Raw genomic sequence first — 24,949 nt, forward strand, 5'->3', positions numbered from 1 at the left:
GCCTCACCCCCGGGCTGCTCATTGGTTCTCGGCGCTTACCGTCTCAGTGGGCGCGGCCCAATCTGCGCCCAGCGTCTGGGGCGAGCGGAAAGGCCCGCCTCCCCGCGGCTCGCGGGCAGGCCAGCGAACGTGCGCGTGCGCGCACCCGAGGCGGCAGGCGGAAGCGGAAGTCGGGGGCGCGCCGGCTCGCAGTGGAGAGAGTCGCGGCGTCAGGTCGGGTTCCTGGGTCGCCATGGGGCGCGGCAGCGGCACCTTCGAGCGTCTCCTAGGTAACGCGGCCCCCGCCCCCCGGAGCGAAAGCCCCCCGGCCCCAGCGCTCCGGGGCGACCGCCGCGCCACCCAGGCCCTGGGCGGGCGCGCAGGCGACGCAGGGCCGGCGGTCCGGGGCGCGGGCCCGGAGCCGGCCGAGTGAATGAGGGTCCGCGCAGGAGACGACGGGCCAGGAGCCTTGGGGAAACGACCACCAGCGTCTGGCCGAGCAGGCCTCACGTCCTGAGTCACGAAAACGGGTGACTCAGTGAAATAGTAAAATCTCAGTAGACTCTCCCCACCAAAACCTAGGTTGCGTGGGATTTGGGAGTTCTGACCCATACATGGGCCCCAGAGGGTGGAGCCAGCAATGTCCTCTGTAGGACCTGCCAAGCTCTTTGGAGCGCTGCTTCCCCAGGGACCCAGACCTGCGCCCTGTGTCCCCACTGGGCTCCCGGAAGCGCCCAGGGGTAGGAAGGCGTTTCCTCTGTTTTCTGGGGTGGATAGCTGATCCTTCTGAGCCTCCTGGAGGTCACAGATTTTAGAAAGGAAAATCGATTTTTATGGGCGAGCCCCCACCCCTCCATGAAACCATGTGTGCTCTGTGTTTGGGATCGGTGCTCTGGGTACTGGAATGGTCAGCTGGAGCCTGCCCTCCTTATTCCTTGAATATGGTTTCGGAGGGACCTCAGATGAGGTGCCTTCCTTGCTCATTGAACATACAGGCCGAGGAACTCAGCTTATGAGGTTGTTCAGCCCTTCAGTGGTCAGTCCAGAAGTTACTCCCAGATCCATGTTGACCATTTGTACAACTCCAAGGAATATGGTGCTGGCTGGGCTGGAGAGCAACCCCTGAGCAGCACATCTGTCTGAGGCCACAGTGACATAGACTAGAGGTGGTAGTTGGAGAATCCTTGGCGGGTGAATCCTGTCTGCGCCCCACAAAACACTTGAAACAGAGGACTGGGGTCTCTGCTGCATGTCTCTCCAGCCATGCCTCAGCTGAGAGCTAATCAAATAGGTTACGAAAAACTAGGGACTCTGAGGGATGAGGCAGCAGATTTCTCTTTGTTGAGAAGCAGCTGAGCATAGTGTTGAATTCTGGCTCTGCCCCAACAAGCTGTGTGACTTCAGGCAGTGACCTCACCTCTCTGTTTCAGTTTCTCTGTCTGCAGAGAGGGTGGAAATACCGCCTAACTCTTAAGGTTGTGTGAGAATTGAGTGAGTTCACGTAAAGTGTTTGGAACAGCACTTGGCATGTAAAAAGCTCACAACAGCGTTCTCCATTGTTATTTTCCGAGCTGTTTGTCTGTCTTTCAGGAAGGACACTGCTTTCATGGTTATTGTCAGGTGTCAGGAGCATTTTCAGTAGTTTTCTGTTTGGTCCAAATGTCTAAAATGGGAAGGGGGCAGTCCCTCCTGCCTGTTGCTGAGCTGGGGGGCCACCTGGGGAATCACAGAGCAGGATGAGCCCCTGCGTTTCTGCCTTAGACAAAGCGACCAGCCAGCTTCTTCTGGAGACCGACTGGGAGTCCATCCTCCAGATCTGTGACCTGATCCGCCAGGGGGACACACAGTAAGTGCTCCCTCAAAAGCAATGGGGTGGCCACCCAGTGGACTAGGGTTGCTTGGTGCCCGCTCATCTTCCAAGATCCTGCCCGGATGGAAGCCGGCCATGTTAGGCCCTGGTGAAGGACTGTGTGGTCTGTGTGCTGGGGTTTTTGAGATCTTGGGACGATTAAAGGACTTTCTGTGTACAGCTTGGGAGGGCACAGTTACCTGGACATTTGCCTGGGGGGTATCTCAGGGACCAGATGGTGGCTGGGCTTTTCTCAGTTTTAGAGGCTGTTTTCTTTCTCGTCTTCTCTTTCTGCTTTTATCAATGCTTTTTTCTGTTAGAGCAAAATATGCAGTGAGCTCCATCAAGAAGAAAGTCAACGACAAGAATCCCCACGTGGCCTTGTATGCCCTAGAGGTAATCAGACCCTGTACTCCAGGTGGCACTGGTGGGGATGGCAGGGATGGGCGTACCGCCAGAAGTGGAGGCACTGGGGCCGTGGGGCAGGGCTGGGAGCAATGCCTCAGCTGTTCCACCTGAGGCTGACACGTGTGGGCCCTGCGGGTGACTCCAGTGTCTGTCCTTGGTGATAAAACACAGAGTTAGAAGAAGCAGGTGTAGCCCTGGCTGCTTCCTGCCTCAGAGGCTGTAACGCGGGCTTTCTTGTCCGGCTAGGTGGCCTGAGGGCCCTGTTGAGGCCCGCCTTCTTATGGGGAGGTGGGCCCGTCCAGGACGGGGAGTTCCTGCCCTGACCTGAGACTCAAGTCTACCTCTCCTTGGGGTCTGCAGGTCATGGAGTCCGTGGTGAAGAACTGTGGCCAGACAGTTCATGATGAGGTGGCGAACAAGCAGACCATGGAGGAGCTGAAGGAGCTGCTGAAGGTGGGTACTCTGCGGGGAGCAGAGAGGCCCAGACTGGGGTGCGCCACCCCACGGGCTTCTTGGGGCTTTGCTGGTGGGAACAGTGCCAGGTGCTGGAGGGCTGGAAGGCGAGTGTTCGTGGTCCCTGCCTGGTGAGGTCAGGCCTTCCCAGAAGTCAGCGGGGCTGCGTCTGGGGGTGTGGAAGAGACCCCACTCCTTCTGCAAAGTTGGGAAGGCTTCCTGGGGGGCAGGAGCTGAGTCTTGAAGGGCAGGGGATGCTCACTGAGCAGTGGAGAAGGTGGGGAGGGAGCTGTGTGCCATGGGCAGAGGATGTAAGTGGAGGCCTGGGGTCCCCAAAGGGCTTGGGTAGAATTCTGAGCAGGGAGGCACATGAGTGTGGCGGGAGAGTTGGGGAACAGCAACAGCAGAGCAGGGACGCCAGGGCCATGGGTTTTACGGCCCCCGGCCCCTCCATGGGTGAGGGGCATCCCACGGAGCTGAGGCTGCCCTGGGTGGCAACCAAGGAGTGAAGCCCCAGCACCGACTCCGCCGCCACTGTGGCCTGGGCCCTTTGGGCACCTGTGGGCCTCACAGCCAGGAGCCCGTCTGGGGCTGAGCTGACGGCGGGGCTTCTCCAAAGCCCTGACTGGTGACTTGTCCAGCCCCTGCTCTGGCCTGGGTGGCAGCAGAGGAGTTAGAACCCGCCCTCCTTGTCCTGGCACAATCGTGTCCTGTTCACACTGCACATGGTCTGAGTCCTCACAGGGGCAGGGCTACCTGGAAAGAGGTCCACTGACTGGACCCCGATTACAGGGAAGAGCGGGAACCCTGGCACGTGAGCTGTGCTTGGTGTCTTGAAGCAGCTTTCTTGACCCACCATCCTGAGCATTGTGTGTGGATAGGATCCTGAGAGAGCTCTAGAAATGTGATTGTCTGTGCTTTAGCTTGTTGGTGGTGGTGGCTCTGTATGTGGGGAACTTTCTGGAGCCACTCCCCTGCCTGCCCGCGCTGCCTATGACTGGAAGGAGGGGGCCAGCCGACCGTGCATCTACTTCCTCAGCCCAGGCCTGATTGGCTTTGCCTGTTAGAGGCTGGCCTTAGCCGGCACCAGAGTGGGTTACAGGCTGAGGAGCTCGCTAGGCGGTCAGGGTCCTGTAGGGCACGGGGATGGGGTGGGGAGAGACAGGTAGTTATGGGGCAGTAGGGGTTGGAGAGCCTCCACCTGAGGGATGCGCAGCTTCACCTAGGCGGTTAAAGATAAGTCCAGGTCCTGAGTGGGCAGACAGGTGCAATGGATTTGTCCTTGGGGGTAGCGCTCCCTAAAGGAGGCCTGGGTCACTACATGGCCCTGGTGCCCCACTTGGGGGACCCGCCCCACCTCTGCCAGTTCCAGTTGCTCGGAGTGTTGGGGTCTTGCCAGCTGCTTTTTCATGCTGAGATGTCTCTTTGGCAGCTGCCTCTCCCAAGGTTCTTATCTTCTTTCCTCCCTTCTCCACAGAGGCAGGTGGAAGTAAACGTCCGAAACAAGATCCTGTACCTGATTCAGGCCTGGGCACATGCGTTCCGGAACGAGCCCAAATACAAGGTCGTTCAGGACACGTACCAGATCATGAAGGTGGAAGGTGAGTCAGGGTAGTGGGGAGCAGGAGCGTCCAGTGCCAGGCTTGGGACATGCCACCAGGAGTTGAGGGGCTGCCCTGCACAAGGGGGGCCCAAGGGCGGCTGTGCCCGCCCCTTGCGCGGTGGGGGTAGCACTGTGCTCTGGGCACAGTGGAAACCCCTGGAGAGTTGTAAGTGAGGGTCTGGCAGCCGAGGTGTGCTTCTTAAGGCCCACTGTGCGTTCCTCCTGGCTGTTGCGGTGCCAGTGGAGAGGTGGTGGGCTTTGGCAAGGAGGGTGGTGGATTCAGGCCTTGTTTGGAGGATTTGCTGGTGCTCTCGCCAGGCATGGAATGAGAGGGCTGGGCTGGGGCCTCTCTCACCTGTGCTGCGGGGGAGGAGGGCAGGTCCTCTGGCCCTGAAGATGAGGCATGGAGTGGGAGCAGAGGCAGTGCCTGCTGGCCGTGGGGTGGGCAGGACCGTGCAGACACTGTGATGAGGTTGGTGAGCTGGCCTCAAGCTCTCAATCCCTGGACGTTATACACGGGAGAGAACGTCCAAAGCTTTACGGGGGGGAATTCCCTGCCGATTCAGTGGTTAAGATTCCAGGCTTTCACTGCTGGGGGCCGGGGTAGATCCCTGGTTGGGGAACTAAGATCCCCATAAGCCACACGGCATGGCCAAAAACAAAAACAAAAACAAAGCTTTTTATGGGATTCCCAAGGGGTCCATGTCTCAAAAAACAGCTTAGGAACTCCAACTTTAAGAGCTCTGGGAAGCATGCTTGGCTGGGGTGCAGGACCAGGAGCCAGATGGACTGGGGAGTGTCTATGAGGCCTTGATGAGGTGGGAGCAACGCCTGGCTCTGTGTGTGGTCCCTAGGACAGAGCGGCCTGTGGGGAGCCACCCCAGCTGGGGGGCGGGCCGGCTGAGCTGTGCCCCAAGGCGCCCTTGCCCATTGTGGGGTCACCGTGCCTGCTGCCCGGGGGCTCTGGGCCTCTTCTGTCTGTCTGGGGAGGCAGATGCCAAGAGCTAGGATGTGGCTCTGGAGGCCTCAGGGCAGATGGGTTCGGGCAGGTGAGGCTGTGGGCCTTGCCCACTAGGGCAGCACTTGGCGGTAACAGCGGCCTTCTTTCTCCAGGACACGTCTTCCCAGAGTTCAAGGAGAGCGATGCCATGTTTGCGGCGGAGAGAGTGAGTTCACGGGGTGCTGGAGGTCTAGGAGTTAGGCTGCTTTGAGATGGCAGAAGGGAAGCCCTGGGATCTGGGCTTGTTGGCAGCAGGTGAGCTGCTGATCTGTCTGGAAAACGAGAAAGCTTGACTTTTTTCAGTAGAATATGCAGTTGTGTCTGCAGGTTGAGACAGGAACCCAGTTCAAGGTGCCTTAGGGCTGTGGTTCCCACAGCCATGAAGACAAATACTTATATATCCCCAAAGCTGTGGGAAGTCTTGTTGTCAGGTCTTTAGAAAGAAAGAAAGACTGTTTTGGAGGGGGATCCTTCCTCGAGTCATGTCTGCAGTGAGTTGGCCCCAGTCCCCTGCACACACCTGTGGGAAGCGGGGATCGGCAGGGAGGGCAGGGACTATGTGACCCGACTCTGCCTGTCCCCAGGCCCCCGACTGGGTGGATGCTGAGGAGTGCCACCGGTGCCGGGTGCAGTTCGGGGTCATGACCCGCAAGGTGAGTGCACCCGCCTTGGGGAGGGACCTGGCTCTCCACGCCTGGCCGGGGCAGACCCCAGGCCACCTGCTGTCATCACAAGGCCACTGCACCCACACACGGGCCTTTCTCTCTTGGCTGGGACCTGGCGGTGTGGGGAGTGTGGTCACCTAGGGTTGGTGTCTGATGGTCAGTGCTGTCAGGTGAAGTTCGGGCGAGGCTGCACCCCTCTGGGAACAGGAGTATACCCCACGCCCGGGGCTGGGGGTTTGGGTCTGCATTGCCTCGGCCAATAGCCCCTTGGCCGAGTCTCTTCAGCTGACTTGGCCTGTGCAGCTTGGACCCTCCCTCTTCCCACCGAAGCCCAGGCTGGCCGTGGCAAAGGCTGGGGCCTGGGGCATCTGAGCAGACTCACCGGACTCACCGTCCAGCAAAACTCGTTTATCAGGACAATTCATGCATGTTTTTTGTGAATTTTTCTTCTTAATTTGACTTCTTTTCCTCAAAGTGGAGGCTACAGTTGAGAGCTTGCAAGTGCACCCTGTTCCCCCAGGGCCTTTGTGGCCTCCTGGGCTCGCCTTCTGCCCACCCTGGCCTGGGACACCCGGTCTGGCGCGTCCTGCAGTGGGCGGTGCTGGGCGGGGGGTGGGCGTGAGCGGTGGCCGGCCAGGCTGCCCTGACCTGTCCCGTGTCGCAGCACCACTGCCGGGCATGCGGCCAGATCTTCTGCGGCAAATGCTCCTCCAAGTATTCCACCATCCCCAAGTTTGGCATTGAGAAGGAGGTGCGTGTGTGCGAGCCCTGCTACGAGCAGCTCAACAAGTAAGTCCCCTCGGACACTGAGCAGAGCCAGCTTCTACCTTGGTAATCAGGGGGCGGGGGGGGGGTGGGGGAGCGGCATACTTGGACAGAGCCCGGCAGGGTCCCCGGCTCTGAGACCTGCTGGCCAATTGCTCAGGTTTGTTTTTGTAACGTCTTAGTCTGGGAGTGACACTTAGAGAAGAGATGCAGGAACGGTCTGGAGACCACACACCCTGCCCCTCCCACAGCCTGGGTCCTTTGGCCCCATTGACTCCATCACACCTGCCCTCCCCGCATCTGCCTGCGTGTCCACACACATGCACGTTGTGTCCTGGACCAGTTGAGAGCGAGCTGCAGGCACCCTGTCCTCTCGCCTCGACCTCCTACGTGCGCTTCCCGGGAGGAACTTGCCCCATGTGACTGCTGCCGGCTGTCGAGTTGGGGCATTTGGCATCGGTGTGGTTCTGACACCTACTCCCCAATCCCTGTCCAGGGTTCCCGTGTCCCAGTAACGTCCTGTGGCGGTTTTGTCCTGTCAGGACCCGGCCACCCCATCAGCTCCCTAACCCGGCATGTTTCAGCTGCTTCATTTTTTGTGACGAGGACGTTGCTAAGGGGTCTAGGCTGTTGTGGCACGTCTCTGGGTTTGGGTCCAAGGTTTCCTCGTGGTTAGAGACAGGTTCTGTGCGGCTGGCCTGGGAGCCTGTGCTGTCCATCTGTCCCAGCATCAGTGACGGAATCTGATCCCTTGGTGAAGTGGTGTCTGCAGGCTGCTCCACCGGGAGGTCCTTTTCTGTGGAAAGCCACAGGCTGGTGGGTGTTTGAGCCCCATTTGCAGGAGGGGGAGCTGTAGCTTAGGCCGGTGACTTGCCCAGGGCTCCATAGCCCAGAGGTGACAGCTGGTTTGAGGGTCCAGCTTTTCTCTGGAACATGGTCTGTGGAACACCCGTCTTCCTTCTGTGGGGATGTCGGAGGGAAGCCCCAGGCTGTGTCCTGAGAACTTGTGGGGGGCCAGGGGCACAGTGTCCGATGACGTACAGCATCCTGTCTCCTCCAGGAAAGCGGAGGGAAAGGCTGCCTCGACGACGGAGCTGCCCCCGGAGTACCTGACCAGCCCCCTGTCGCAGCAGTCCCAGGTACTGCCCGGGCCTGCGGGGGTGCCTCGCCCGTGGGCCCGGCTCACCCTGCCCTGTCATCCTCAGCTGCCCCCCAAGAGGGATGAGACGGCCCTGCAGGAGGAGGAGGAGCTGCAGCTGGCCCTGGCCCTGTCACAGTCCGAGGCTGAGGAGAAGGAGAGGATGGTGAGCCGGGGGTGGCCTCGCTGAGTCTGGGGGTGCCAGGGGAGTCCAGGGGCACCCTCGCAACACTCTCCTCCTGGTTCTCCTGCAGAGACAGAAGTCGGCCTATGCCGCGTACCCCAAAGCGGAGCCCACACCTGTGGCCTCGTCAGCGCCCCCCGCCAGCAGCCTGTACTCTTCGCCCGTGGTGAGCCCGCCCTCCGGCTTGGCCCCACTGGCTTAGACCCCCTTCCCATGGTGGGGTGGGGAGGCGGGGGGGTGGTGCCCCAACCCGGAGGCACATGTCTCATGGGCAGGGGCAGGGTGTGGCCTGGCGCCCGCGGGTCTCAGCTCCCTGGTCGGGACCCCTGTGGGATAGAGGGCACTGTAAAGGCTGGAGTTCTCACTGTCTAGACCCTGGTCTCTTCCATGCCCCCCAGAGCAGGAGGAGGTGAGAACCCCTGGGATCAAAGGTGCTCTGCGTTTTTCTAGCTCTCAGTGGGGCCGTCACAGGTCTGCTTTTTGGGGATGGACCCAGCCTCTCTTTGGCCTCAGTTCTCTTTGTAAAAAGAGGGTGGGTGGCAGGCGGGAGAAAAGGTGTAGAAAGTCACTTGCAAACTCCGCAGGGCTCTGTGGGTGGGGCTGAGAGCAGCCATGCCACCTGCCCACCTGTTCCTGTGGTTCGTGGGAGGGCTGGTGGGGCACCACGCTGCACCCTGTCTACGGTTTTGGAGCCCCTTGGGGCTCGGACTGGCTTTGGCCAGCCTTTAGGGTCCACTGTCACGGCTGCGTCATCCAGGCCTCCTGAGCGATGGCTAGGGTTGATGCTGCTCCGGCCTATGACGCCTCACACGCCCCCCCCCGTCTCCCCAGAACTCATCGGCGCCTCTGGCTGAAGACATCGACCCCGAGGTGAGGACACCCTGTGTGTGGCGCTTTCCCCTTGCTGCCTCCTGGCCCTCGGGAGTGACCGCCTCTTGCCTGTGCAGCTCGCCCGGTACCTCAACCGGAACTACTGGGAGAAGAAGCAGGAGGAGGCTCGGAAGAGCCCCACGCCATCTGCACCGGTGCCTCTGACGGAGCCCGCCGCCCAGCCCGGGGAGGGACACACAGCCCCTGCCAGTGTGGAGGTAAGGGGGCTGCTCTCAGGCTCCTGGCCATGGTCCCTTGGGAGGGGGCCGCCAGGACAGGCCAGGGGTGGAGTCCCAGTCACTCTCTGGTGTCTTCCAGACTTCCCTCCCGGAGACAGACCCTCAGCCTGTAAATCCGGCCGGAGGCCCGTTTAGTGAGGTAAGCCATGGCTCCCTCCTCAGGCTGGGGGCATACTTGGCCTCCCGGAGCGCAGTGTGCTAGGCCCCGCCCAGGCACCTGTCAGGAGGGCCGAGCTGTGCCCGCAGTGACTTTCTGGAGGCAGGCCATTGCGGCTCATGGCTCTCCGTTGAACCTCCCTGGGCTGGCTGTGGGCCAGAGCTCGGCTACCCGCTGGCTACTCGCGGCCTACCCTGAATGGATTGGAATATTCTGGGGCTCTGCACTTTGGTGCCCAGTGGAGTAAGAGGCTAGGGCCAGGACAGCCTGGTCTCGGCCACACTGCAGCTCTGGGCAAAACCCAAGTCTCCCTGGGCCTTAGTTTCCTCACGTGTGAACCGGGTGCTGAGGGTGCCCCTTGCAGACCCACCGGGAGGACCAAGTCAGATGTGCAGCAGTCTCGGAGCTCAGCGGCCAGCATAGCCAGATGGTGGGTCCCTGCCCCTGCTCGGGGGCCTGGGGGCGAAGGAGGCACTCAGCCAGACCCCCTGTGCCCCGGCAGCAATACCAGAACGGGGAGTCGGAGGAGAGCCACACGCAGTTCCTGAAAGCCCTGCAGAATGCCGTCACCACCTTTGTCAACCGCATGAAGAGCAACCACGTGCGGGGCCGCAGCATCACCAACGACTCGGCCGTGCTGTCCCTTTTCCAGTCCATCAACAGCATGCACCCCCAGCTGCTCGAGCTGCTCAACCAGCTGGATGAGCGCAGGCGTAGGTGCCGCACACACCCTCCCGGGCGTCCCTCCGGGGCCACGGGGGCTCCCGTCAGGGGCTGGCCACATCCCCTCGGGGCAGTGGGTGCCCTCGGCCAGGCGTCATCAGGCCTGGGGTCGTGTGGGCAGGGCTGCCCTGAGGGACCTTGGGTTCTACAAGACATAGTCCCAGTGGCAGGAAACGTCCCACTGAGCGCCGGACAGTCAGGTGGAGGAAGTGTGTGCATGCGTGCATGCACGTGTGCGTGCGCGCCCTCCCACCCTGGAGCCCTTATGCCAGCTGCGCCCTGTTGACAGGCGCTCAGCTGGGGAGCCACTGCCAAGGCCCCCGCTCTGCCCCCTCCCCACAGTGTACTACGAGGGGCTGCAGGACAAGCTGGCGCAGATCCGTGACGCCCGGGGGGCACTCAGTGCCCTGCGGGAGGAGCACCGGGAGAAGCTGCGCCGCGCAGCCGAGGAGGCCGAGCGCCAGCGCCAGATCCAGCTGGCCCAGAAGCTGGAGATCATGCGGCAGAAGAAGCAGGTGCGGCAGCGGCGGCCCAGCCCTGCGGGTGTGGGGGGCAAAGCCAGCCCTGACGGCTGCCTCATGGCCCACAGGAGTACCTGGAGGTGCAGCGGCAGCTGGCCATCCAGCGCCTGCAGGAGCAGGAGAAGGAGCGGCAGATGCGCCTGGAGCAGCAGAAGCAGACCATCCAGATGCGGGCCCAGATGCCAGCCTTCTCCCTGCCCTACGCCCAGGCACGTGCCCACCACACGTCCCACTCCCTCCGGGCACCCTGGAGACCGAGAACTGCCCTGAAAGCCGTCTCTCTATCCCCAGCTCCAGGCCATGCCCGCAGCAGGGGGCGTGCTGTACCAGCCCTCTGGCCCGGCAAGCTTTGCGGGGACCTTCAGCCCGGCAGGCTCAGTGGAGGGCTCTCCCATGCACACCATGTACATGAGCCAGCCGGCCCCAGCCACCAGCGGCCCCTACCCCAGTATGCCCGGGGCCGCAGCAGGTAACGGGGTGGGGGGGCAGGGGGGCGGGCGGAGGGCCAACAGCCCGGATGAGCCCCGGACCACTACCCCTTTCTTCTTTTATTATTTTAGTGTGATTTCAGAGTTACAAAACAGTTGGCAGAATGGTACAAAGAATTTTTCAGATGTCCAGACATTTCCTTGTCAGCACTTGCCCTCTCTCCACACACTCTCTTCTGACCCGATTTAGGGTGCATGGCAGGCATGACGCCCTTTACTCCTAGAGGCCTCGGTGCATTTGCTAAACCAGGATGCTCCCCACGGCCTGGGTACAGATGCCGGACCAAGGGATCTGAGGCCGTGTTGTGACTGTGTCCATAGCCGGCTCAGCTCCCACACGGTCCCAGTACCCCGTTTGTGCCAACAGGAAACCCATCACGTGTTTAGCTGTCCTGCTTCTCTCACCTCCTTTAATCTAGAATGTTCCTTGGTCTGCCCTGGCATTCTGTAACACTGACTTCCCAAAGAGCAGTGGCCCGTCGTCTTGCAGAAAATCCCTCAGTTTGGGTGTGACTGGTCTTCGGAGAGCGTGACATTCCGGGGGTCCTTTCCTATCTTTGTTGATTTCACTTACTGTCGTTTTGTGAGAATGTGAAACACAAACTTGGCTCCAAAAGTCATAAAGAGAAGGAAAAGTCAGAGGAGGGCCCCCGCTGTCCTCCCCACATCGGGGTGGTGAGCTCTTTCCTCTTTTCCTCCAGATCCCAGCATGGTGAGCGCTTACATGTACCCAGCAGGGGCCGCTGGCACGCAGGCAGCCCCTCAGGGCCCCGCCGGGCCCACTACCAGCCCAGCCTACTCATCCTACCAGCCCACTCCCACGCAGGGCTATCAGGTAGGAGGGGAGGCCGCCCCCTCCCCCACAAGGCCGCTGGGGCACCTGGGCTCAGCCTTCTCCCACTGCCTCCTCCCCTCCACAGAACGTGGCTTCCCAGGCCCCACAGAGCCTCCCGGCCATCTCCCAGCCTCCACAGTCCAGCACCATGGGCTACATGGGGAGCCAGTCAGTGTCCATGGGCTACCAGCCTTACGGCATGCAGGTGAGAGGCCGTGGGGGCATCGGATAGGAGGGGCGGGGGGGGGGGGGGCAGTGCTGGGCAGGCTCCACCCTCTGCTCACCGCCCCACGTCCCCTCCACTGCGCTCTCCTCGCTGGTTGGCGTTTATCTGGTTACAGAGCTCCTTTCTCAGTGTGGGGTTGTTTTATCCTCCACAGAATCTCATGCCCACCCTCCCCGGCCAAGACGCACCTCTGCCGCCCCCGCAGCAGCCCTACATCTCAGGGCAGCAGCCCGTGTACCCGCAGGTGAGCCTCTCCCGGGGCCACCACCGTGGGTCATGACAGGGGACAGGTTTTGCTCTGGACCCCCCTCGGCAGCGGGGCTGCCCTGGGAAGTGCAGCCAGCGCGGGGCAGGATGGCTGCTCTGCGGGCAGGACCAGGACAGACACTTAGCAACACCTACAGGTGCCAAACCACGCATTTACTTAAAAGCCCAAGGTCACGTCATCTCAGGTCCACAGACATGAATCGGGAACACCTGGGGTCTGGGCTCTGCTGGGGACAGGAAGAGGGCAGGGAGTCGGGAGGGTGGGCTCGAGGGGCCTGAGTACCAGGGCGAGGCTGGGATGTGGCGTGTTCTGGAGAGGAGCCGGTATAGGGTGGGGAGGCTGGGGCCTGGGGAGGGAGGACAGACCCATGGTCCATGTGTGTCCCCCCCCCACAGATGGCACCCTCTAGCGGCCCTCCCCAGCAGCAGCCCCCAGTGGCCCAGCAGCCGCCGCCACAGGGGCCGCCGCCACAGGGCAGTGAAACCCAGCTCATCTCGTTTGACTGACCCCGGCTGGGAGCTCCCCATCCAGAGTAACACTACGGTTCTCCAAAACCACCGCCTCCGTCTCTAACTAGCGTCATCCTCCTGCCTCGCTCTCTTCCCTCTGCGTGTAGTGTCCCTGCTCTGCGCGGGCGGGGTGGCCCTTCACCCTGGCCCTTCTCTGTCCTCGCCTGCTGGCTCCTCGTCCCCCCAGGCCCCATCCTTGTCCCTGTCTTCTTGAGTTGGTGTCTGACTCCTCTCCCCAGGGCTGGGCCTCGGGGGGGAGGGTGGAAGGGAAGGACTTTCTCTGAGAGGAAGCCCCCAGCCCAGCACGTCGGGTCCCGAGAGGGCCAGGTGGAGTGGGGTCTCTGCCCCACACAGCTCATGCCTTCCCGTTCCCACCCAGGAGACCTTAGGGCCTGTGGCCTGTGACTAGCGTGAGTGCTCCCCGGAGTCCTCCCCTGCAGGCTGTCAGCAGGGGTGCTTCTGGCCCTCACAGGAAGGGTGGGGCCTGTCTCCAGCTTCTCTGCTTCTGAGCCGTCATCTCATCCAGTGCCCTGAGTAGACAGAATGGAACAGTGATAATAAAATGTCTTTCAACAAGTATTTGGGTGTCTGCACAGAGAGAAGGTGCTGGGCAGCTGGTACAGCTGTGGACAGGGGTGTATAAGGTGCCTCCCCACAGGCCAGCTGCCCCTCGCCCCAGGCCCAGCTCCACAGGAGTCTCAGCTGGTGGATGCTGCTCGGCCTTGAGATCTGCTGTCCTCCTCCCTGAGACTGAGCACTGCGGAGCTGTCCTCTCTCCACCCAGCCCTGTGCTGCCCTGACTCCAGTCTGAGTCTGGGATGCCAGTTAAGAGTCGTAGCCTAGAAGAAAACATTTAAGACAACGCAGACTCACAGCCTCTTGCATTCAGGATTCAGAACATTTCACAGACTTTGGGCAAACCTCTTGGGTGACCCCCATGTTAGCTTGTCTGTGAAGGAATAGACTAGTTTAATAGGCACAGAGCTCAGGTCCAAGGAATGGCCAGAATCACAGAGGTGCTGGGCAGAGGGCAGCCCTGCCTCCTTGCTCTGACCTAAAGTCAGGGCTGTTCTGCCTGGGCTCTTAGGACATCATCTGTGGCGTCTGGGACAGCAGCGAGGGGGAATGCTCTCTGTTGCATCTAAAGAGCAAAGGCCTCAGGACCCGAAGGGCTGGGGATACCCCATATGCCAGATGTTTAGGAGCTGGACTAAGGAGTGCAGAGGATTCTGGCAGGTGGAGACAGAGCCCAGGCTTACAAATTCTCTTCTCCCAGGACCCCATCTTTGACCCCTTCCGGCCTCAATCACAACCCTTAGCAGACGCTGTAAGCCGAGTCCCGAGCTCCCTGCGGGTCTGGTCCAGGCGGAGGGCGGCGGCCTCGCTCCCAGGGCGGCCAGGACGGAAGGACAAAACGTGCTCCCGTGCTGGCCGGAAAGGCAGCCGTTTAGGTACAGGAGGAAACCGAGGAGAAGGCGGCCCAGAGGGCAGGGGCGCTCCTGCCGCCAGGTGACCACAGGCCACGAACGGCCGGGCCCCCGGGGCGGAGCTACCCAGAAAGGGAACTGGGGACCCTCGAGCCCGCCCTGCGGCAGCGCAAACTTCACGAGCCCGGGCTCGGGTGCAGGCATCACTGCGCCGTCCAACAGGGCTCGGTCCCGGCCGGTCGTCCCTAGTGGGACTGCCCGGGGGGTCCAGCCCGCCTCCCCGACTCGGACGGACCCCACGCCGGGGCTCAGTCTTCTCTGGGCTTCATTCGCCCCGCGGGGCGGAGAGCCCAAGCCAGCCGCTGTCCGGCCGCCGCCAACGAGGCTCTGCGCCTGTCCCGGCCGCCGCCTTCGGGGTAATCTGGGAGCGAGAGGAGGCAAGTCGAGGTGAGAGCGTCCTCCTCCAGCTCGTTTGCTCCGCGCCCCTGGCGGCTAGGGCGTCATCCCCAGCTCCTGTGCCCGATGGTCCGGGCGGCTAGAGCGTCCTCCCCAAGCGCCTATGCCCGATGGCCCGGGCGGCTAGAGCGTCATCCCCCAGGTCCTAAGCCCAATGGCCCGGACGGCTAGAGCGTCCTCCCCCAACACCCAGCTCGTATGCTCGGCGGTCCTGGCGGCTAGAGCGCCCTCCCCACAGCGTATGCTCGACGGCCCTGGCGGCTAGAGCGTCCTCCCCCAGCGCGTATGCTCGGCGGTCCGGGCAGCTAGAGCGTCCCTCCTACTGGGAGCCGCGTGTGACCTTCTCGCTTACGGAGCGATGCTGCCGGCGGCCGCAAGCCTCCTATGGGGGCCGTGTCTTAGGATTCGAGCCGCCGCCCTCCGCCTCGCCAGGTACCGCAGGCCGCCGAGGGCCGGGCAGGCGGGCACTGAGGGTGCAGGTCGGGGCGGCGTCCGCGGGCGGGGGACCACCCCGGGCTCGGTGGGTCCCTACGGGGGTGGTGGGCGCGGGGCCCCCTCCTGACGATCCCCTAACCGCGGGGGCCGCCGATAGTTCCGGGGTGGCCCTGGATGACCTTGGACCGGTCCCTGATTTTTTCCGAGCCTCAGTTTCCCCGGCAGCACAGTGACGTGGTTGGACTTCCATGAGTGGATCTGGCGTTCTACCGCCAGGGGCCCTAGGTTCTGAAAGGCTTTGTGCCGCAAAATGCATTCAAGTAATTGCCTTACCTTTGTGGGTTGGTGTAGTTCATCCAAGCCGGAAACAACGTCGTGGGTAGCGTGTCTGCATACAGTTATGTGGGTTTCTAAGGCCCTTTGAAGGACATAAAGTAGCTGGGAAATCCCTTTGTTATCCACGTGGACCCTGGAGTCTGAGAACCTGAGTCAGGACTAAGGAGCTAGATCTTCTGAGCTCATGGCACCTACCTGCCTGGTCCGTGTCACCTGCTTGTGCCAGGCTGATGACTGTTTGAATGGGGGTTAGGCAACAGGTACCTCGTGTCTGCTCCGTGCGCCTGATGAGATGCAGCAGCCATCGAGGGGGGGAGGCCCTTGCTGGTGCCCCCTTGGATAACACCCCCAAGGAGTACCCCCCCAAGATCCAGCAGCTGGTCCAGGACATTGCCAGCCTCACGCTGCTGGAGATCTCAGACCTCAACGAGCTCCTGAAGGTATCATGGCTCAGGCCGGGTAGGGAGGTCTGGGGCCCTTTCCTGGGGTATTTGGGAGTTTGCTAAATTGTCCAAAGCGTGCTCCATGAATGCAAGGACCTTGCCAGGCGTGTCCCTGAGCGTGTCTGGGTGTGATGGCCAGCTCCTGAAACTGCCTTTCTCTTCCTGCAGAAAACGTTGAAGATCCAGGATGTGGGGTTCATGCCGATGGGTGGCATGGTGCCTGGTGCTGCCCCTGCCGCAGCAGCCCCCGAGGTGAGATCAGGCTGGTGTCCCATGCACAAAGAGGTGTTTCTCTGGTGTCCAGCTGCCATCTTGCCTCACCTCACGTAGCCAGGTTTCTCTCCTCGTCCCTAATCTGGCTCCTGTGTCAACCAAACACACCCTGCGGGTCTGTGTGCGCTTTCTGGCTGTGGGTGCCCCTGCAGCCTCCCTGGGACCTCCTCCTTGCCAAGGATGTGCAGGTCCCTGCCCACATGAAGACCACGTTCCTAGTAGAAAGGGAACAGCCAAAGGAGAGGAAACGAAAAAAAAAAGAAATTGTATCAAACAGAATGGGGAAAAGAAAAAGGAAGAAACTTAAGAGATGGGGAGGGTTACAGTTTCAAAGAAGGCTGCAATGAGGAGGTGACCCTGAGGGAAAACTTGAGGAGTTGAGGACGACAGTGAGGCAGAGGGATGGCAGGCACGTGGGCCATGGAGCATGTCGGTCTGGAGCAGAGAGTGGGGGAGGTGAGGGGCAGCCCCATCCTCTGGATAGCTGGGGCAAGTTTGGGTCTCTTTGTGGAAACCAGAAGACTTGAGTCCACAAACTAATTTTGGGTATGGTTTGGTTTGGGTTTTTTGTAATTTTTTTTTTTTTTTTTTAAATGTCATGTAATGTCTGAAACATTTATATTAACATATTTCCATACAAATAACCCAATGAAAGTTTAGTATTAGTTGTTTTGTTTGTTTCTTTTTTTATATACTGCAGGTTCTTATTAGTCATCAATTTTATACACATCAGTGTATACATGTCAATCCCAATTGCCCAATTCAGCACACCACCATCCCCTCCCCCCCCCCACCGCAGTTTTCCCCCTTTGGTGTCCATATGCCTGTTATCTACATCTGTGTCTCAACTTCTGCCCTGCAAACTGGCTCATCTGTACCATTTTTCTAGGTTCCACATACATGCGTTAATATACGATATTTGTTTTTCTCTTTCTGACTTACTTCACTCTGTATGACAGTCTCTAGATCCATCCACGTCTCAACAAATGACTCAATTTCATTCCTTTTTATGGCCGAGTAATATTCCATTGTATATATGTACCACAACTTCTTTATCCCTTCGTCCGTTGATGGGCATTTAGGTTGCTTCCATGACCTGGCTATTGTAAATAGTGCTGCAATGAACATTCGGGTGCATGTGTCTTTTTGAATTACGGTTTTCTCTGGGTATATGCCCAGTAGTGGGATTGCTGGGTCATATGGTAATTCTATTTTTAGTTTTTTAAGGAACCACCATATTGTTCTCCATAGTGGCTGTATCAATTTACATTCCCACCAACAGTGCAAGAGGGTTCCCTTTCCTCCACACCCTCTCCAGCATTTGTTGTTTGTAGATTTTCTGATGATGCCCATTCTAACTGGTGTGAGGTGATACCTCATTGTAGTTTTGATTTGCATTTCTCTAATAATTAGTGATGTTGAGCATCTTTTCATGTGCTTCGTGGCCATCTGTATGTCTTCTTTGGAGAAATGTCTATTTAGGTCTTCTGCCCATTTTTGGATTGGGGTGTTTGTTTCTTTAATATTGAGCTGAATGAGCTGTTTATATATTTTGGAGATTAATCCTTTGTCCGTTGATTCGTTTGCAAATATTTTCTCCCATTCTGAGGGTTGTCTTTTCGTCTTGTTTATGGTTTCCTTTGCTGTGCAAAAGCTTTGAAGTTTCATTAGGTCCCATTTGTTTATTTTTGTTTTTATTTCCATTACTCTAGGAGGTGGATCAAAAAAGATCTTGCTGTGATTTATGTCAAAGAGTGTTCTTCCTATGTTTTCCTCTAAGAGTTTTATAGTGTCCAGTCTTACATTTAGGTCTCTAATCCATTTTGAGTTTATTTTTGTGTATGGTGTTAGGGAGTATTCTAATTTCATTCTTTTACATGTAGCTGTCCAGTTTTCCCAGCACCACTTATTGAAGAGACTGTCTTTTCTCCATTGTATATCTTTGCCTCCTTTGTCATAGATTAGTTGACCATAGATGCGTGGGTTAATCTCTGGGCTTTCTATCTTGTTCCATTGATCTATGTTTCTGTTTTTGTGCCAGTACCATATTGTCTTGATTACTGTAGCTTTGTAGTATAGTCTGAAGTCAGGGAGTCTGATTCCTCCAGCTCCATTTTTTCCCCTCAAGACTGCTTTGGCTATTCGGGGTCTTTTGTGTCTCCATACAAATTTTAAGATGATTTGTTCTAGCTCCGTAAAAAATGCCATTGGTAATTTGATAGGGATTGCATTGAATCCGTAGATTGCTTTGGGTAGTATAGTCATTTTCACAATGTTGATTCTTCCAATCCAAGAACATGGTATATCTCTCCATCTGTTGGTATCATCTTTAATTTCTTTCATCAGTGTCTTATAGTTTTCTGCATACAGGTCTTTTGTCTCCCTAGGCAGGTTTATTCCTAGGTATTTTATTCTTTTTGTTGCAGTGGTAAATGGGAGTGTTTCCATAATTTCTCTTTCAGATTTTTTATCATTAGTGTATAGGAATGCAAGAGATTTCTGTGCATTAATTTTGTATCCTGCAACTTTACCATATTCATTAATTAGCTCTAGCAGTTTTCTGGTGGCAGTTTTAGGATTCTCTATGTATAGTATCATGTCATCCGCAAACAGTGACAGTTTTACTTCTTCTTTTCCAGTTTGTATTCTTTTTATTTCCTTTTCTTCTCTGATTGCCGTGGCTAGGACTTCCAGAACTATGTTGAATAATAGTGGTGAGAGTGGACATCCTTGTCTCGTTCCTGATCTTAGAGGAAATGCTTTCAGTTTTTCACCGTTGAGAATGATGTTTGCTGTGGGTTTGTCATATATGGCCTTTATTATGTTGAGGTAGGTTCCCTCTATGCCCACTTTCTGGAGAGTTTTTATCATAAATGGGTGTTGAATTTTGTCAAAAGCTTTTTCTGCATCTATTGAGATGATCATATGGTTTTTCTTTTTCAGTTTGTTAATATGGTGTATCACATTGATTGATTTGCGTATATTGAAGAATCCTTGCATCCCTGGGATAGATCCCACTTGATCGTGGTGTATGATCCTTTTAATGTGTTGTTGGATTCTGTTTGCTAGTATTTTGTTGAGGATTTTTGCATCTATATTCATCAGTGATATTGGTCTGTAATTTTCTTTTTTTGTAGTGTCTTTGTCTGGTTTTGGTATCAGGGTGATGGTGGCCTCATAGAATGAGTTTGGGAGTGTTCCTTCCTCTGCAGTTTTTTGGAAGATTTTGAGAAGGATAGGTGTTAGCTCTTCTCTAAATGTTTGCTAGAATTCACCTGTGAAGCCATCTGGTCCTGGACTTTTGTTTGTTGGAAGATTTTTAATCACAGTTTCAATTTCATTACTTGTGATTGGTCTGTTCATATTTTCTGTTTCTTCCTGGTTCAGTCTTGGAAGGTAATACCTTTCTAAGAATTTGTCCATTTCATCCAGGTTGTCCATTTTATTGGCATAAAGTTGCTTGTAGTAGTCTCTTAGGATGCTTTGTATTTCTGCAGTGTCTGTTGTAACTTCTCCTTTTTCATTTCTGATTTTATTGATTTGAGTCCTCTCCCTCTTTTTCTTGATGAGTCTGGCTAATGGCTTATCAATTTTGTTTATCTTCTCAAAGAACCAGCTTTTAGTTTTATTGATCTTTGCTATTGTTTTCTTTGTTTCTATTTCATTTATTTCTGCTCTGATCTTTATGATTTCTTTCCTTCTGCTAACTTTGGGTTTTGTTTGTTCTTCTTTCTCTAGTTTCTTTAGGTGTAAGGTTAGATTGTTTACTTGAGATTTTTCTTGTTTCTTGAGGTAGGCTTGTATAGCTATAAACTTCCCTCTTAGAACTGCTTTTGCTGCATCCCATAGGTTTTGGGTCGTCGTGTTTCATTGTCGTTTGTCTCTATGTATTTTTTGATTTCTTCAGTGATCTCTTGGTTATTTAGTAACATATTGTTTAGCCTCCATGTGTTTGTGTTTTTTACGTGTTTTCCCCTGTAATTCATTTCTAATCTCATAGCGTTGTGGTCCGAAAAGATGCTTGATATGATTTCAATTTTCTTAAATTTACTGAGGCTTGATTTGTGACCCAAGATGTGATCTATCCTGGAGAGTGTTCCGTGCGCACTTGAGAAGAACGTGTAGTCTGCTGTTTTTGGATGGAATGTCCTATAAATATCAATTAAATCTATCTGGTCTATTGTGTCATTTAAAGCTTCTGTTTCCTTATTTATTTTCATTTTGGATGATCTGTCCATTAGTGTAAGTGAGGTGTTAAAGTCCCCCACTATTATTGTGTTACTGTCAATTTCCTCTTTTATAGCTGTTAGCAGTTGCCTTATGTATTGAGGTGCTCCTATGTTGGGTGCATATATATAATTGTTATATCTTCTTCTTGGATTGATCCCTTGATCATTATGTAGTTTCCTTCCTTGTCTCTTGTAACATTCTTTATTTTAAAGTCTATTTTATCTGATATGAGTATAGCTACTCCAGCTTTCTTTTGATTTCCATTTGCATGGAATATCTTTTTCCATCCCCTCACTTTCAGTCTGTATGTGTCCCTAGGTCTAAAGTGGGTCTCTTGTAGACAGCATATATATGGGTCTTGTTTTTGTATCCATTCAGCAAGCCTGTGTCTTTTGGTTGGAGCATTTAATCCATTCACGTTTAAGGTATTTATTGATATGTATGTTCCTATGACCATTTTCTTAATTGTTTTGGGTTTGTTTTTGTAGGTCCTTTTCTTCTCTTGTGTTTCCCACTTAGAGAAGTTCCTTTAGCATTTGTTGTAGAGCTGGTTTGGTGGTGCTGAATTCTCTTAGCTTTTGCTTGTTTTTTTGCTTGTTTTGTTACAAGTCTCGAACTTATATACGAAAGGAGGAATAATAATACAATTACCCATATATCCATCTCCCAGCCTCAATAATCATAAAGGTTTTGCCATATTTGCTTCTCCCGTCTCTTGAAGCTTGAGGCAGATTTCGGACCTGTTTTGCCTCGTGTGCTGCAGCATCCATTCTGACCAGCATCCATCGCTGAAAGCACAGGTGTTTCCTTACGTTGCTGTGAGCTTTTTTGCACAACAAATGCAATTAGCAGGGTTTTCTATCCCAGCCCTTTCAAGTTTTGCTCATAGTTCTAGACTTTCTTTAAAACAGTCGGTTTACTCAAATCCAAACAAGGTCTGTGTGTTGCATTTGGTTGTTGGGTTTCTCAAGCCTCTTAAATCTGGGTCGCTGCCCTCAACCCCCTCCCCCCAGCCACCACCTACTAAGGAAACCAGGTCAGGGGTCCTGTGGAGCGTCCCACGTCCCAGATGTGTCTGATGGTTCCACCAGCGTCGTCCACGCTCCTCCCCCCACCATGAACTGGAAGGTGGCTTTACAGTCTGAACATTTGGAGCAAGGAGAGAGAATTACTGTGTAACTTGTCTAAACTGGAGCGCTTTTAAGAATAAAGGGGTGCTGTTAATAATTAGGCAGCAGACCCAAACCAGGACTGCCCCAGGCTGTTGGGTCATGTGGTCCCTGCTCTAGGGGCGCTGCAGTCTTCACTCGTGACAGTAGGAGCTCTGTCACGCCCAGTCGTCCCATTGTTGGTCACTTGGTGGAGCTGAAGCTGGCTGTACATTTGTCATCAGTATGTAACCTTGGGCTTCGCTGACCACTGCACCAGCACTGCTTTTCTGTAGCGTTATTTTATGTGCAGAGCACTTTTGGTGTCACTCTTCCTTGTCTCGTATGTTACAATTTTTTTTTTTTTTTAATTTTATTTATTTATTTATTTTTGGCTGCGTTGGGTCTTCGTTTCTGTGCGAGGGCTTTCTCTAGTTGCGGCAAGCGGGGGCCACTCTTCATCGCGGTGCGTGGGCCTCTCACTATCATGGCCTCTCTTGTTGCGGAGCACAGGCTCCAGACGCACAGGCTCAGTAATTGTGGCTCACGGGCCTAGTTGCTCTGCGGCATGTGGGATCTTCCCAGACCAGGGCTCGGACCTGTGTCCCCTGCATTAGCAGGCAGATTCTCAACCACTGCGCCACCAGGGAAGCCCGTAAGTTACAATTTTTAAAGGATAAGGAAACTAGAGAGCTGGGTGGTAGGGACAGAAGGCAGTTTTCGAACAGCCTCTGGAGAGATGGAGCGGAGTGGATGAGGGAGGAAGAGCACCCAGTTGGGCAGCCTGGGTCTCCCTGGCCTGCTGTGGCCTCCCACTGGAATCGTAGGCTTTTCTGGGCAGCCGGCCTGGGCCTTGCCTTTGGGGTTACAGAACAGGGTGGCCCGGGAGTGAATCTGCTTGCTTCACTCTGTCCTTTCTCATCTTGCCACCCGCTTTCTCCCTCCCTCCCTCCCCCAGGCAGCAGAAGAAGACATCCCCAAACAAAAAGAACGGACGCATTTTACTGTCCGCCTGACAGAGGCAAAACCCGTGGACAAGGTGAAGCTGATCAAGGAAATCAAGAACTTCGTCCAGGGCATCAACCTCGTCCAGGTGAGGCTCCGTGCAATGCACAGCCCTCTTCCGCCGTCACTGACAGCTCTCAGGCCTGCCCAGGCCCAGGCCAGGTTCTGACTTTGCTCTCTGGCAGGCAAAGAAGCTGGTGGAATCCCTGCCTCAGGAAATCAAAGCCAACGTGGCCAAGGCCGAGGCCGAGAAGATCAAGGCAGCCCTAGAGGCAGTGGGCGGCACCGTGGTTCTGGAGTAGCCGCCCAGAGGACTGTGGACAGGGGTCCCGGGCCCCGAGTGGGGCTCTACCTGCTGCTCGCGAAGCACCCAGGCTCAGCGGACAGAGTGGCCTCAGAGCAGAACTGGGCACCCGCACCACATGGCCAACTCCGTTCTGGGACAGATGTGGATGGACCTGCTGAGATGGGGAGGGAGGGGCAGCCACTGCCCGTGCAGCCCCAGGGAGGACTCTAGAAACTACCAAAAGTGTACATGCCCCGCTGTGGCTGCTGGGAAAAATGCATTGTCCAGGCCCTGTGTGTGGAGTTGTTTGTCAGGTGGGCACTATATGCAGGGGGCTGTCCTCTGAGATCCCACTGCAGACAGCAGCCCAGAGGCAGCACAGGGGGCTCTGGGCATTGCCTGTCCTGCTTGCAGGGGCAGCAGCTGCTGCGTGGCTGGTACCAGATCTTCACCTAGGAGCTGGTGTGGGGCGCCTGTGGAACTCCTTGCCCTTAAACTTTGGCGGTCTTCAACAGCACATGCAGCCCCTGGCCTGGGCAGGTGGGAGTGAGGTGTGTACCGTAAGTGGGCATAGCAGCCCTGTGAGAGGCTGCCCAGCAGGCGGGAGGATGTGTTTTGCAACCTGCAGCAGTTGGGGGTGTCAGCTGCTCCCTTAGAGGGGGCTCAGGGAGCTGTGTCATGGAGCCAGGGGTGAGGTGAGAGAGGTGGCCTGGTGCCAGAGTGGCGTTTACAGATGGCAGTGGCCGCCCGAGCTTGCAGGCCCTGCCTAGTGCCCTCTTGCTCCAAGGACCCTTGTCTTCCTTCTCTTGGGGAAGCTCCATCTCAACAGGGCCCGGGAGGGGGCGGTAGATTCCTTCCTCACTGGCCCATGGCAGGAGGCCCCTGGGGCTTTGGGCAGAGCGGGAGGGCGGGTGGCTGCAGGGCTTTTTGAGTGTCCACTCTGGGAAGGCACATAGTTCCTGTGACCCACGGGGGCCCACCCCTTCTGGCCTGGGTCTCCAGGTCCCACCTGGAGCCCCCTCCCTTGGCTCTGAGGGACCAGAAGGGGACACTAGGTCTGGGAATGCCACCCTCTGGGTGGGACGGCTCTGGACAGGCCTGGGAGCTGCCAGGCTCCCAGGTGGGTGTGCCCAGCATCCCCCACGCCACCTAGGTGTCCTCCCTGAGGACGTGCCCCCTGCTGGCCCTCATTGTAGGAAGGGTCCAAGGACAGGGTAGGCAGCCCCCTGACCAGAGAGCCCCACTGGCCAAGCCTGTGGCCCATGAGGTTACTGATTCGCCAGCAGCAGATCTCTGGGTGTGCCTTTGCTTAGCAGAGGGGACTGTTGGTCACCTGGGGCTGGGTGTGGCCTGCTGATCCTGCTGCCTTTTTCTAGGGGCAGGGAGTGGTCCCGGGCTCAGGGACACCCCCCAGCCCAGACGTGCGTGGTCACGGGGCCTCCCCCACCCCCACCAGTGACCTGGAAAGGCCGCTTGTGCTCTGAGCTCCTCCATCTTTCCAGGGCAGCTGGTGTGACGACTGGGGCTCCCCTCACCCCCACCCCAAGGATGGGGCCCTCTGTTCCATGCTGGGGGTGACTGCACTTCTGGGACCATCAGGCCCGACTCCTCCTGCCTTGCATACAACAGATGGGATGCTGCCATGGTGCTCCCACCTGACCTCGAAGTCCTACCTGAAGGCTCTGTGAAGATCCCGGGCCTTCCCTTCCCAGGCAGCTCCCTGGCCCAGGCCTCCTGTTGGGGGTCCTGGCCCTTCCACCTCCCCCTGATCTGCTCCAGCCTGTTGGTGGCCCTAAAGTGTCTCAGACCCGGAAATAGGTGGAGTGTGCCACTGGGGATCGCCCTGGGTCCCTGGAGCCCACTTGGCCCTTAGGCTTGGCGTTGGGAGGTGGGTCTGCTGGGTATCCTGAGTTGCCCTGCTGACACCCATGCAAGACCTTACAAGATTCCATTGGAGCCTGGTAGGATTTGGCCCTCGTCCAGGCTCATGAAATGGTCACAGAGGACACAGCAGTGGGAGATCCAGAGCT

At 56.6% G+C, this 24,949-nt stretch overlaps 2 protein-coding genes across 2 annotated transcripts; both read left to right on the forward strand.

The window, feature by feature from the left end:
• The first annotated feature begins 157 nt into the window (after positions 1 to 157).
• On the forward strand, positions 158 to 13,459 carry HGS (hepatocyte growth factor-regulated tyrosine kinase substrate). Its single transcript, XM_068531703.1, has 22 exons — positions 158 to 269; positions 1,741 to 1,825; positions 2,149 to 2,224; positions 2,597 to 2,689; positions 4,167 to 4,290; positions 5,406 to 5,458; positions 5,877 to 5,945; positions 6,622 to 6,746; positions 7,783 to 7,861; positions 7,928 to 8,026; positions 8,115 to 8,210; positions 8,876 to 8,914; positions 8,992 to 9,132; positions 9,233 to 9,292; positions 9,813 to 10,023; positions 10,376 to 10,548; positions 10,623 to 10,763; positions 10,846 to 11,023; positions 11,744 to 11,877; positions 11,963 to 12,082; positions 12,258 to 12,347; positions 12,767 to 13,459. The coding sequence occupies exons 1-22, from the start codon at positions 233 to 235 to the stop codon at positions 12,875 to 12,877; spliced, it is 2,334 nt and encodes a 777-aa protein (XP_068387804.1). The 5' UTR covers positions 158 to 232; the 3' UTR covers positions 12,878 to 13,459.
• A 1,539-nt stretch (positions 13,460 to 14,998) lies between these two features.
• Positions 14,999 to 23,209, forward strand: MRPL12 (mitochondrial ribosomal protein L12). Its single transcript, XM_068531707.1, has 5 exons — positions 14,999 to 15,195; positions 15,788 to 15,974; positions 16,146 to 16,229; positions 22,587 to 22,721; positions 22,819 to 23,209. The coding sequence occupies exons 1-5, from the start codon at positions 15,122 to 15,124 to the stop codon at positions 22,933 to 22,935; spliced, it is 597 nt and encodes a 198-aa protein (XP_068387808.1). The 5' UTR covers positions 14,999 to 15,121; the 3' UTR covers positions 22,936 to 23,209.
• The last annotated feature ends 1,740 nt before the right edge of the window (positions 23,210 to 24,949 follow it).

This window comes from Eschrichtius robustus, chromosome 20 (assembly GCF_028021215.1).
Source record: "Eschrichtius robustus isolate mEscRob2 chromosome 20, mEscRob2.pri, whole genome shotgun sequence".
Taxonomy (NCBI): Eukaryota; Metazoa; Chordata; class Mammalia; order Artiodactyla; family Eschrichtiidae; genus Eschrichtius; species Eschrichtius robustus.